General features: G+C 34.8%; 2 protein-coding genes across 3 annotated transcripts; one reads left to right on the top strand and one right to left on the bottom strand.

Moving 5' to 3' along the window:
* The first annotated feature begins 1,520 nt into the window (after positions 1-1,520).
* LOC105331820 (MOG interacting and ectopic P-granules protein 1) lies at positions 1,521-9,715 on the top strand. The gene is made up of 4 exons (XM_011434161.4): positions 1,521-1,657; positions 4,141-4,286; positions 4,607-4,690; positions 5,506-9,715. The coding sequence occupies exons 2-4, from the start codon at positions 4,145-4,147 to the stop codon at positions 8,862-8,864; spliced, it is 3,585 nt and encodes a 1,194-aa protein (XP_011432463.3). The 5' UTR covers positions 1,521-1,657; positions 4,141-4,144; the 3' UTR covers positions 8,865-9,715.
* A 1,670-nt stretch (positions 9,716-11,385) lies between these two features.
* LOC105331821 (cilia- and flagella-associated protein 90) lies at positions 11,386-14,020 on the bottom strand. Of its 2 annotated transcripts, XM_011434163.4 has the most exons (4): positions 13,874-14,020; positions 13,469-13,489; positions 12,153-12,272; positions 11,386-11,905 (listed from the first exon to the last, which is right to left on the bottom strand). In XM_011434163.4, the coding sequence occupies exons 1-4, from the start codon at positions 14,018-14,020 to the stop codon at positions 11,762-11,764; spliced, it is 432 nt and encodes a 143-aa protein (XP_011432465.2). In that variant the 3' UTR covers positions 11,386-11,761. The 2 variants fall into 2 exon arrangements, with proteins under 2 accessions (XP_011432465.2, XP_011432466.2); XM_011434164.4 differs by lacking the exon at positions 13,469-13,489.
* Between the last annotated feature and the right edge of the window lie 96 nt (positions 14,021-14,116).

The raw sequence follows: 14,116 nt of genomic DNA, 5'->3' as shown, positions 1-14,116 counted from the left end.
TCCCATGAGTGATATTGAGATAAACATGTGACAAAAACACAGGGTACTGAAAGGTTTAAATGACGAGTTTTATTATGACGTCACAAACGTTGAACGCTGTGAAATGCAACGTCACTGGCGAAAATCAAAGTTCAAGCTGTTACAGTGGCTCTTCTATTTATATGAACTTACCCTTAAGGACGTTGTTTAATCGGGGTTTGTGCTATTAAGTTTGGATTGTTATAAAGTTCGATGTCATGAGTAAAGCGGTTTATAAAAAAGCGTAAACTGTTTCAAACCATTTTCAATCGTATTAAACTAATAAATTTTGAATTCATTGCTTATAATTTAATTTTTTTACTCTTCATTGAAGATAAAAACGGTCATTTGACCTTCAAAATGACGTAAAATTGTACTGAATTCAAACGTAACGTCAGGCGTATTGATACGTTTTTGACGTTAGTCTTACTATGACGTAGGCAACATTCTTTATACGATATAAAATAATTTGTTAGCCCATCAGAAAGCGCGTTACAACCAGAATTAAATTATTTAAACTTGAAATTACGACTCGCCATCAATGAAATTGATCAAGAAATTGATCAACCCGATATTTTCATAGCAAGTCATTGATTAATTCAACCTAATAAGTAATAATATCTTTTAACTAAAAGATTCAAATGCATAAACAATATACACAAGTATTTTCTCAATTTCGACAGAATCGAAGCTAGTGGCGTTTGTTCTTTTACAAAGTTTAATTTTTAGACATACCATATCCCACAAATAAATGGTTTGTTGGTTTGCTGTTGTTCTTATGCATGTTTTGCATTTTAACTTGTTATAAAATAATTCCATGGGTATAAACGCTAGCACTATTTTCAAAAACTATAGCATTAATAAATTACTCACAGACTAGCCACATAATAATGATATATAAAAACTTTGCTGCAATTTCTAATAATGAATCACCAATAAATGTAGCAACTTTTACCTAAGGCCCATACGATCGCTTCTAAAAGATTTTCTGATTGAACGAAGTTTATATAAGGACCGTACGCATCACCCTCAGATAGCTTTTAGGGTCTGTACCAATTAAGCATTAGCTGACTGCTCTTCAGCCCTAGCTGGCAAATGTAATTTGTGGTATATTTTTTTTTTAAAGCGCTAAAATCAAACTGTCCATGAGGTTTAAATAGAACTGTTAACTCTATACGTCAGACAGAACGAAATAGATGTGGTGTAGAAGGTAGAGATAAACTTATTAAAATTATAAAAAATTGCATTTTTGACAAGTCACAACGTATTTACAACACTTTATGAACCGAATTGATCGAAAAACGTTTAAAAACGTCATACTATTTGTAAAATGACGTCATAGCGTCCATCGACGGTGATTACCAGCGTCATGACCTTGATAAATTTTCTCATAGTGAACACGTGATATAATGACGTCATGACATACATTTCTCTCATTCGTAAGGTTTAATGCCAGCTTTAATCTGATTGGACGATATGCCTTTTCCGATAATGACGTCGACAACTGTAGCACGTCCGCTGAAAAAGGGATTTTGTCACGTGACCTGAAGTCGGCCATGTTGTTAAAACAGAATTCATTGTCAATGGAAATAAGAATTTAGAGACCCGTGGAGAGTACTTTATAAAGGAGTTATATACGGTACATTTTCATTACTAATGCGAGCTACGGAACCTGATAACTGTCTTTGAATTCATTGCTATGTAAACAAATAAGCATGAGATTTAAATCGGTGGTGGATCGAAGTGTTCTCATATTGTGGCGGTAAAACTAGGGGTAGGCAATCTGAAGAAAGTTCTCTCAATCGTCTGATTAAATTAACTATTGTCTATGCAGCAAAACATATAACAAATAGGATGATTTTCAAAGTCTAATAACAAAGTGTAGAAGAAAGAATACTTTTTCTGTAAATCGAAAGGAGAAATCGTGTACCGGAAGTAGTGAATACATGGAATGGTTAACAAGGAATATTGGGTCATGTACAATGTGTATGCCATGTGTTTGCATTATTGATCTAAGTTGTCATATTAAATAAGAATACGATTTAATTTAGTTAAACGATGGGCTAAGATATGTTTTATATGCAATCACTCCTAACTCGTGATTAAACAAACGAAATTTGGGGGGGGGGTTATCATTGGTTATGTTCCGTGTTTTAATTAATATTTGTTGATAACAAACTTATCACCAAAGAACAGTTGATATTGGTTGCAGGGATTGAAATTTACCTTTTTTAAAGCTACTTGGTCCGATTTTATATCAAATTTTATGCACGCTTTTAAACGATGGTTATGCTTAGTATATGTATAGTAATATACATTGCAGTAGTTTTTTTCTAGTCAATTAAGCCAAGTTTCAATGAAGAAAAATGTGTACAAATTTTGCTAACAAACAAACGACATAAAAGGGTACTGCGTTATTTCGCCTCATGTTAAATTTCACCCCTGACGACGAGACGGGTATAGTTGTATTACGACTTTGACATCGCATTAAAGAAAGGTCGAAATAATCAGACAAATTACAAATAAACATGTGTACGTTTTGTTTGCTAATATTTCTGAAGTTTGCTTTCTTTACAATCGATTTATAGCATGCGGGTTGAATAACCCCAATCATTCGGGGGGACGAAACCAAACGGTTTCCTTTGCTAAGAATTCCCATGATGCACTTTGGTTTGTTTTTTTGTTTGCCCAAAAAGAAATTATTTTTATTTACTTTGAATATTTCTAACTTTGAAAGGAGACTGATTCTGCACGTGTAAATTGGAGAAAGTCCTTAACTTTCTAAGATAAATGGTTTGTTTGGAAAAAATTTTGATACTGTAATAACAAAAAAATCAGACCAAGCAGCATTAACTGCTCGCAAATTTTAGCGAGTGGATTTTGTTTTACTCACAAAATTAATTGAAACTTTCACTCAAATTTTTTCTTCTCAATATAGTAATAATATGAATAGTTTTCGTTAAAAACTGGTTTTCTGTAGTAATACTAATAACGTCTCTAATTCCATGTGTTGCTATAGTGTCTGTTAGTATCTCTGACTGTGTATTAAAACTCGAACGACTCTATACATCAATTAAGCTTCAGAGTTAACTGCTCAATAAAATTCAAGTCACAGACAACATGCGTATAAAAGACTTTTCAAAACATATAAATTTGCTCTAAAGGAGTGACAATTAGTGTATGTGTTCACATGTTCATTGGCTGCGCAGGGGGGTGTTTAAATATAAAGGTGAAACAAATCCTGGGCTGCATTTTACAATAGAACCTATGACAAAATCGTAAATATTTACAGCCTCTTAAAATGATCTTTAAAGAACAAAATTGACATAAAACCATTTGTTTACAAATATTTTAATTCCCATAATTATATTTTTCAGCCATAAGATAAATTATTGATTAGTTGGTGATTAATTAGCAATCATTAATTTGGTTTTAAGTCGTAAGTTCTTTTGTAAAACACAGCCCTGTTAAATAATTGTATTAAATCATACATAATATTCATCCTTTTCATTTTTACTGCTATAAAAAATGACAATAAGCAAGTGGAAACTAAGGCCCCTATTATGCACTCATCTGTTGATAACATCTGTAATGGCGGCCTACACAGATATTGTAAATTATATACACTGCTTAATATTCATGGTGGCTTAATGTTTACGGGAAAATTGTCTGATCGCAATCAAAGTGATATTAAAAACATCGAACTTATTTTCCCATGTCTTACGTCTACAGTATTTTAAGCGTAAGCTTCAGATTCTGAAAGGATAAACCAGAACATCTGAAGAAGACCATTATTTTGTTTTTCGCAAAATTTCGAGACTAGTCTCTTTCAACTCACTGAACTAATTAATCTTATTTACACACAATTTCTGTGGAAAAAATTAGTGACATTAAATTCTTCGTTCTTCTCATCCAGCATTAAGTTTGCAAATTTATGATGCGAGCTGCATTATTAAATTCCTTAGGCACTCTTAATACATCACCTGCATGTCCATTGGTGCAGTCTCTGTATAGTAGTGTATACTGTACTGATTACAGGATTTTACTTAACATTGTGATAGTCATTAAATTAAAGGACTTATCAATCTTAAATTTTGTTAATTTGTTGAATGAATTTTGCAGGACAATGGAGGATAATGGGACCAATGGGGATATTAACACTGACTCTGACCAGAGCCCTCTCTCAGTCAAGGAATCGTCCATTCAGCCCCTCTCAACAGCAAGGAAAGTCATCCAGCTCAAGATAGACAACCCACTCCTTACTAATGGTATTAATTGTATGACTAAGGCTTTTGAAACTGATTAATTGATAAAATAGTGCATGGTTTCAATAGATGGAAATTTTATGTTACACTTCTCTTATCAAACTAGTAGCTTAATTTTCTCTTTAACATGCCCTATTAAAAGGAAATGTCGAAAATACTGTGTAAACCAGAAAGACTGATATAATGACTCTCGTATATACCTACAAATAGATTGACTACTCTCATATGCAATGATTTCCTTCTTGACATATTGGAAGTAAATTGTGAGGCTAACAATTTGTGCCAGAACATGAGAAACATTTTTATTTTGGGTGTGATTACAGGTGACGTAGACGATGATGTTGATGATCCATTCTGTATCAAACCTTCGGTGATTAAACCACAAGAAAACTCATCTCACTCCCAAGGTACCATCACTGATACATTTAATTTGTTTGTAAAATGAATTTTGAAACTTGGTAAGGTCCTCCAGGTAACCAGTCTGCACATGGGCCAGGAGTTTATCTGCCTGTCCAACAAACATCACATTTTATTTCCCCTGACAAAATCAGGGTAAAGGGTGAACAAAGTTTCTGATAAAAATTATAGTGCATAGAACTGTAGAAGATCTTTGTGAAAAATCCTTATCCTTGCTATTGGTTTTCTCTTCTCTTCATGGCTCAGTCTGGCTAAGATATTATCAAAAGAATGCTTCAGTGAAGGTGAGGGATATACAGTGACCTTATTTCAAATTTCATTGGATCAAATTTCTAAGCCAAATGTCAAGGTCATATTAGACCTTTGCTAAATTCTTATCAAAAGCCTTTTTTTGCCTACCATTGCCTTATCTGCCCTATACCTTCACTCATGTAAGTTGTTAGTCGGATGAAGAATGTGAAATGTTTGAATTAAATTTCTTGAGTCAGAGTCAAAGCAAAGTTCCCTTAACATAGTTTTGCCCTGGTATCTTCAGCAAGGCTTACTAGCCATTATGTGTAAAAACCATTATTAGTTGCACTTTGTAACAAATGTGGCATCAGACGAAATCTGTAAATAATGCTAGAAAGAGTCCAATGATTTGATGCATTTCCTTAACTTATATTAGCTCAGTCTCTGTTAAAGAAAATTCTTCAGATTTCATTTTGAGTATAATAAAGGGCCTAAACATATACATTTATCTATATTAGAATATCTGGTTTCCAAACAATTCCTTGATTTGTAAGAGCTTATATGTATTTTTCAGATCTTCAAAATGATGAACCTAAACAGAATGGACCTTCAAAGTCTAAAGAAGCAGATGAGGTTTCCTCTGTGTCGGATGAAAAATCTCTACCTAATGGTGAAATTGCTTCACAGCTTACCTCAGAAATAAAAAATAATGACTCTGACAAAAGTTCTAGTAGATCAGATGAAATTATGGAAGACATCAGTTCTGAAATGAAGGAAATAGAGGGTTCAGAAAAATCTCCAAAGGAGGAGAGGCTTGATCATTCCACTGAAAAAATTGAGGAAGATTTAGATAAATCCAAAGACTCTGAACAGTCGTCAGTGAATGAAGACCCGGAACACAGTAAAATTGCAAGCAAGCTGGACCTTGATGTCGAATCAGTCAAGTATTTCATGTCTACAGACAGCAAAGACAGCACTGACGATGGCACAGCCCTCTCGCGATCCGACAAGGTGGATCTCAACGAGTCAGTCATCAGTGTGTCCGAAGACAACTCCAGTGTTGTGGAGAGTAACACTAGTGAAGTGGTTCCAGAACTTATCTGTTCTTCTGGGGAAGAGGAGCAAAGTGGTGGGGACTTGAAAAAATCCGACGGGATTATCAGTGAACATAAAGTAGATATAGCTGACAAGGTGGATGAGAGCAAAGACAGTAAGAGAGCTGAAGTTGCCATGGAGGTTGATTCTCATGATGGTAAAAAAGAATGTTCTGTGAAAGATGACAGCAAAGAAAAAGCTAACTCTGATGAAAAAATTGACTCTGATGGGAAAATATTTGAAATGAAAAAATTTGATAAACTAAAAGAGAATGAAAAGGTTATGTGTCAGAATAAAAATGAACACTCTGTTGATGGTTCAACAAAAAAAGAAGAGGAGGATGCTTCGGAAACTGTAGGAAAAGTGAAGGATATTGATGGGTCGGACATTTTAATCACTATAAATGAAGACAGTGATAAAGACGAAGAGTCCTCTTCACAAGTAGGAACAATTGATATACCTATTTCTTCAGTGCAGCAGATGCCCCGTGTAACTAGTACTGTGAAAGATGATGTAGTGATTGTAGACTTGTCAGATGACAAACCACCACCTCCTGTCAAGCCTAAGCCTCCAGTAGTACCCATCAAACCAGGAATGGTTACTGTTGGACCAAATGGACAACATTATGTTCAGCATGTGATTCATTGCCTTGATGGTCGCAAGCAAATCATTCAGGTCCCAGTGACCTCTTCTCAAAATATGGGCCCTACCAAGGTATCGGGTGTGTACACCAGTCTCCTGAATCGAGCCATCGCTAGCAGTGTCTCCCACTCGCAGACCACACAGAAACAAAGGTCTCCAGAGGAGTACATTCATCCAGATGACCTCATTCCACAATCCAGCATGGAAATGATTGCCTTGGCGAAATATGATGCAGTGCATAAAAACTTTGACAACACATTCTGGAGTGGTAGTTGTCCAGTGAAGGGTGACATCAGTACTATGACCAAGGTTCTACAGGACTTGGGAGGGGATATTGTAAAACAGTCTGCCTACAGTCAAATTGTGGAAGTCCAAGGCAGGAAGGCAGAGCAAGGCAAACTAGGGGACAAAGAAAAGGAAAATTTAGAGAGAATGAAAAAAGTGGTGAAAGAGCTGAAAGAAAAATACAAACATTTGGAACTGAATTATACAAAATGTGCTGGTTGTAACTTTGTTACAGAGTCCAAAAATGTAATGGCATTTCATAAAGAGCATCCGCACATGGACCCTCCGTTAGACCCTTATGGATTCTTAAAATGTCCTCAGGATGGTTGCGACTTCAAATCAACCGCAATACCAGAAGTGTATGCACAACACATGGATGAAGAGCATTCTGTGAAAGCCAGGATCTATGACAAACCAGATCCCTTCAAATGTCATCTGTGCTTCTTTGAAACTAAAGCAAAAAGCAATTTAACTCGGCATAGATTTAAATGTGATAAGCAATTTAAGCTCGGCCATAATCTACATCCAAGTTACGCAGATATCAATTTCTGCTTAAAGAATGCAATGTACAAGTCCCAGATAGCAGCAAAAAGTCGAAATAACCAAGTCTTAACAGCAGCTCGACAACCAGCTCAGCCACCTATGATTCGGCCAAAGATTGCCATCACTAAGCCCACAGCACCACTTCTGCCACAGGGTCCGAGAAATTCCCAGGTTCCCGTCATGATCCCTCTAAGTCAAGCTCAGATGAGTCAGCTCAAAATGCCAAAGGTTAGGCCTGGAATGACACCAGTGCTGGTGCCCATGGGCCCTGTGAACCAGAGTGTTGCAATGAAACCCCACGCTCCGACAGTGGGGGAGATGCTAAGACAGCAGAAACAGCAGCAGGTGGTGGTCAACAGACCGGTGGCTCCTAAACCTAGTGCTCCGTCAGGCCAACAGGCCGGATTTGAAGTGTGTGAGATTTGTGGAGGCTATGTCAAAGACAGAATGTCCCTGCAAATCCACTTTTTCTATGCCCACAAAGTGGATCTTCCTGCTGTTCTATTTCAAAAGAATAGTCCCCAGTTCAGATGCAATGTATGCCAAGCACCTTTCTGGACTGCCATGGGATTAACCAAACACAGACAAAGCTCAAGACATTTTGACACTGTTATCCAATCAGCTAAGCCTGAAATTAGGTGCTGGATTTGTTTCCAACAGCCAGATAATCTTTATTCTCACTTGCAAAGTTTCCACAAACTAAATCCAAATGAGTGCATGATTCTTAGAAGGTGCATGTTTTGTGCAATTCAAACAAGGACAAGGAAAGACTTGGAGCTGCATATGGCTACCACACATGGAATTCTCATTAAAGGTACACCCTCATCTGTTGCTACAAGTAGTTCTCAGCCCACAAAACCCCCAGCTGCTAGAAGTAACTTCTGTGTTTTCTGTTCAAAACAATTCCCTGATAACACCCAGCTAACTCTCCACTGTCTCCGAGACCATGCTACGTGTTCAGGTTGCGGAATGGTGGTGGCTAGAGCAGCAGACCTCGTTAAACATGCCTGCAAGTCAACGGGCAGGAAGTGCCCTATATGTGGCTTGAAAAACCTCAAACAAGCATTCTACAATAAGCACATACACACGCATCTAAAGAAGTGTTATGTTAAAGTCAAGCGGTTGTCGGAGAAAGAAATAGAAAAAGCAATGGGTAAAGAACGCAAAGCAAAGATGGATCTCGAAAAACAGAGGGAAATATTCACTAAACTTGAGTCAGAGATATGGGATGAAATTCAGAATAGGAAGAAGCGAGATGATGGAGATTCTACAAACACCAAAAAAAGACGGAGTAATGACAGTGACAAGTCAACCAGTAAGAAAGCCAGACTAGAAACGGACAGTCAAAACGTGGTTGTTTTAGAGTGATGCTCATCTCATTAACAGTCAGGGATTTTTTCACCATTCATTATCACACAACACAAGATCTAATTTGCGTAATGAATTTTCATTTAATGATTATGTGCTAATTATTTTGGTAATTGCCTCAACATAGAATTGGTGGTGCACTTCCATTGTCTAAAACATTCAGAGATGTTTAGATGTGTGCTGCACCGCATATATTTTCTCTTGAAAAAAATTATCATGATGCTTTTTCTGCAAGTTTCTGATCAACTCTTTTGGACATGTGTTTTAAGTAAAAGCATAAATGTTGTGGATTAAATGTTTTATGAAGTGTAATTTTCTTGTTATTCATTGAATATTTTATTGTTTAACAGATTATAGGTATCCTTTATTTTTATTTGTTTGTTATAAAAGTCTTTTTTCTATTGCATATCTTAAGGTAATTTACACGATGGATAGAATATTACAGTACAGAAGAAATTCTATACTTATAATTTTTGTTTTTTTACTCTGACACATTCTAAAAATGAAGTTCATCTGGCCTCATGATAAGAGTATTGGATTTTTTCCTCTACCATCTATTAATATTTTCTTTGAATTATTGTTACATTCTCTGAGTGTTTGGTATTCAGTTAACTGAACTTTTGCACTGAAATTGATATATAGGTTATAACATAGGCTCACAAATATTGATGCAGTGGAGAAAGCCTACGAGAATAGAAGTAACGGTATTTACCTTCCATTCAGTAGAGCCAGGGTACATGTATTTAATGGTTTGTCGCTCTCTCTGTCAATATTGTCCATGTTGAGAAGTCAAGATGTTGTGCAACTTGTAAATTGTCCTTGTATATCTTTGATATTAAATTTTACAAGAAGTTCATGTTATTTAATTATTTGAAAGAAATGAATATAGTTGAAGTAAAAGAAAAAAGAAAGAAATTTACAACAAAAACAATAATTTGTACCGATTGTTAAAAGACAGTAACTGTTCTCTTTTGATTGGTGTCTGTTACACACGACAAAGACTTGTATATATAATGGGTATGAATCAATGTTTCATTTCATCATTAGCTTTAATGCGGATTGGTTCTATGCCCAGAATGTTTACCTAGTTATAAATTAATCTGTTTATAACTTTCTCTTGAAATTCATTTATTTAGAAAATGTTTGCTTTACAGTCATTGCCCCTAAAAATTTAAGTAGTGTGTAAATTATTTAAACATCAGCTTTCCAGGTAATTAGTACACAGATCAAGGACAGTAAATTTAGATGGAGTATGCAGAACCATGCACTCTCAGTTTTGTCATTTTGAAATGGTACACATGTATAATAACATTTTTGGGGTTGTTTTTAAATGAAAAAAAACAATAACCATAAAACCAATATATTTAGTCAATAAGAAAGTATCTAGTATGGTATTTTATTCTGCAACTACCTCTTGCATTGATCAAAGAAAGGTAACCCAATAAACCAAAGCTATTCTGTCAATGCCCCAATATAGCCTCGTGCATTAATCTGACGTTCAAATGCATTGTGACATATCTGTTTTGCTTCGTTTACATCTTGGTTTCAACTGCGAAATTTGTCGAAAAAAGATTGAGTTTTAAAATGTGACATTATGTTGCAGAATAAACAAATCACATGAAAACTGTTTTGAAATACAAGTAATATTTAGGCAAGCCTCACTCTCTGTCATGTTCATATGTACATGTATTGTTGATTTCATTTGATCAATTATAATTTTAAGCTCGTGTGCAATCTGAGTAAAGAATGTGATGTAGCAATGAATGTTTTCCACTTACAGGAGCATTTTAACAAGATCATTTACTGGTGAAAACTAGGGGACTTCATAAGTGTATATCCTGAATGTCAATGATTTTAATACCATACAGTACCGATCAGACCCAACCTAACACCAGAGTAAACCCCAACTAAACCCCGGGTTTACTTTTTTGGTTTACTATGGGTATACTTTTTGAAAATTTGGGTCCACTCGGGGTTTACTTTGGGTTTACTTTGAAGTTGCTTTTGAGGTCAACTGTATGCACTGGAGTGTGAAGCAGACTAGTATTTTGGCTTACCATCCTACTGCCTGTAATTCCTACCCTTTGTATATTCCGAATACACAGTTAGCGTGCTTTCTGGGGTATACATGTATTTCTGACTGGGTTAACTCTCTGTGTCCACTCTGGGTTTACTTTGGGTTTACTCTGGGTCCACTCTAGTAAACCCGAAGTAAACCCAGAAAGTAAACCCAGGGTTTAGTTGGGGTTTACTTTCTGTTAGGTTGGGTCTGATCGGTACTGTATGCACATGAAAGACAATTTACTGAACAATTAAGTCTTCATGCATAGAACATGACATACAAAATCTCATCCAAGCTGACAAAATGTGATTAGCAATCTCTTCCCTTTTACCAGTAAAAAGAGAGCATATATATGTCAGTATATACTCGTATTAATTGTCTAGGATAACAATTTTAGATTATCAAATACTATTACATGTACATGTAGTAATTAATCTGTAATGATTGAGTAAAAAAAAGTGTAGGAACAATGGCAACATTTATTTCTGATCACAAATTTATCACAGTCCATTAATTATACAGTCAAAAACTTTCTGAATACACAACTGTGTCTAGCATACAAATACACATAATAATAGATAAATTGACTATAACTGCATGTGTAACAATTGCACCTGGACAATGTAAAGGAAAGCAGTGTACCAAATTCTCTTCACAATGAAAACGTTGAAAAGCATATCATTTTGCATTAGACAGGCACAATAGACAGTTTAATCGTTGATGGGGAACAACACTCCAGATCAGAAAGAAGTTAGGCTTTTGAAAATTGGAGAGGAGTAAACGGTGGAACAAAAAATACTGAGTCCAAAGGCATCACTTGTGATGAATCATGTCATCAAGAAGTGATTCCATTTCTCCTGAAGAACTCTGCCCGGACGTGTGCTATCCGCACATGCTTCCGGTCGGGATGGTCCGCAAACAGTTCCAGTCGGTGTCCGTATTCTGAGGAAGACAAAGTAGGCACTTCCTTGGGCATTTCCTGAAAACCAACAAAGAAGATGAACAAATCAATGATAATACATTTATTAAATAAATTGGCAGTGTTTCCTACCATCTTCAATGGTTTATATACTGGTAAATAAAGTTTACCCTCGTACTTCCCTAAATCAGACTCGGTGACAGGAAAGTGATTTTCTTTTGAATAGTAATTACCAACCATCTTTTTTAATTGTGGACTGATTCTTTCATGCTAGCAGCATACACGAAAATGGGTATTATATATGTACCTCTTTGTTGACAACAAGTCCCCTTGATTTGGCGTGTTCTCTGTCATCTCGATGAAGTTTGTTGTTGTAACCATATTCTTTTCTAAATAATCTCTCATATGTTGACCTTGGGTATCTGTCCTGATAAGAAAAAATGGAAGATGAAAAAGGTACATGTTTATATTAATTGAAAACAGCTTGGTCTAATAAATCATGCATTTATGGGTAATATGATAAATGTATAGCTGTTAATATTTAAACCACTCAATTTCTTAACTGCACTGTTGAAGCCCGTATGTATATATAGAAAATTAACTCTTTAACATGTATGTAGCAGGTTTTTTTATTGTTGTTTATATAAGTTATGTTTGAATTTTTAGTTATTTAATTTAATGTAAATTAATATTCTTTCGAAAAAGGTAAAAAATTACTTCATTTTATTTACGGTCATGCATGTCTTTATAAGACCTTTGTAATTCAATTTGTTAATTAAATTCATCCATTTACCAAATCAAAAGTGTATATGTATTGTACATATACAATAAATTAAGATACATAATTTAATATAATTAATTCAACTTCAATGCTTAACTTAATTGCATGCCAATTTAACAAATGTAATATATAAAATCTCCAAAGTCAGTATATCAGTCAGTATATCAGTAAATTTCTCTATGTTTGAAACTGCAAACAAACTTCTATATCTGTCATTAAATAGCAAGTTATAAATACAAAATCATTTTAAAAAATCAGTATTCATTGATTAATAGATATATATCAGTGGTTTTAATGAAGCAAATCTAAAAAGGATCGACATCTCGATCTACAGTAGTACTTCTTTTACCTACTTTATAAAGGGTTATTTTCGTCCTGTGTTATTTTCGCCCTTTCCACTTGCAAACGGTTCTGTTCCGTCTTGAATTTGCCAAGACATAGGTGTGTTTAAAGAGAGATAATTTAAGACATTGGAATTTGCCCAGTCTTAAATTTGCCCTCTGACAAAGAAGAAGAAAGGGACGAAAATATAACGGGAGCAAATATTTCCCTGTAAATAGTGTTAACTGATTATTAGTAATACCCTCTGAAAATTATATCTGCAATGGCAATGAATTATGCTATAAATTAACATTAGTATATGATTAGCACAATATATTGTTAGATAAAATTATATACCCGGTATATATACCTTTTCTAATTAATACAAAAAAAAATGACAATCACTAATAAAATCATACCGGTATATCAAATCTAGTTTGCAGTTTCAATCTAGCAACTCTGCAATCTCATACATTTGCAAACCCATTCAAAGCAATATAATACGACGTACACAAATTTACCTGTTGTCGTTTTTTAATCAACTGAAATATAATGCATACATGGTACAATATATGCCTATATGTACGTTATGATTCATTACTTTTGAAAGTTCCAATGATAACAGTTATCTTATTCAAGAATGTCAATCTATTAATTGTTTTATTTCAAAATTTACATGTAAGAGATGCATATTTTGCAACATATTCATGTATAAAAAATTTACTGAATTTTTGTTGTTTTAAACGAAAAGTCTTTGTTTCGTTTAATTTTAAAGATTTTAAAGAATGCGAGAATGTAACATTTGACAATGATTATGTATATCATTTTATGTAATGCATATGTGTAATAAACTAATAAAGAATAATCCTTTGACAGCTGCACATGTATACATGGTAATTAAGATATATTTCTTGAACCACGAATACCTGTTTTGGAGTGTTGAAGACAGTTCTTTCCGGGGGATCATCTCTTTCAGTTGGAATAAAGGAAAAAGCTGAAAGCTCACAAGGCCTCCCCTTCATGGTAAAAGAATTTGTCCCCGTTTCGATTTTCAATTTTTGTGGTTCTGCCATTCTGATTGATTACATTAGTTTCAATATGGCGGAATTGATACTTCCGTTGTCAGGTGCCCGCTCGATCAAAAGGATGGTCAACATCTGAAGCAATAG

Source organism: Magallana gigas, chromosome 3, assembly GCF_963853765.1.
Source record: "Magallana gigas chromosome 3, xbMagGiga1.1, whole genome shotgun sequence".
Taxonomy (NCBI): Eukaryota; Metazoa; Mollusca; class Bivalvia; order Ostreida; family Ostreidae; genus Magallana; species Magallana gigas.
This window is presented reverse-complemented; position numbering and strand designations above follow the sequence as displayed.

Bases quoted from the DNA above. Each gene is read 5' to 3' on its own strand.
- LOC105331821 (XM_011434163.4), bottom strand. From the start codon at position 14,020: ATGGCAGAACCACAAAAATTGAAAATCGAAACGGGGACAAATTCTTTT. The intron at 13,490-13,873 runs GTATTCGTGGTT...ATTATATTTCAG, and splicing joins TCTTCAACACTCCAAAACAG to TTGATTAAAAAACGACAACA. The intron at 11,906-12,152 runs GTACATATATAA...GTTGGTTTTCAG, and splicing joins GACTTGTTGTCAACAAAGAG to GAAATGCCCAAGGAAGTGCC.
- LOC105331820 (XM_011434161.4), top strand. From the start codon at position 4,145: ATGGAGGATAATGGGACCAATGGGGATATTAACACTGACTCTGACCAG. The intron at 4,287-4,606 runs GTATTAATTGTA...GTGTGATTACAG, and splicing joins CAACCCACTCCTTACTAATG to GTGACGTAGACGATGATGTT. The intron at 4,691-5,505 runs GTACCATCACTG...TGTATTTTTCAG, and splicing joins AAACTCATCTCACTCCCAAG to ATCTTCAAAATGATGAACCT.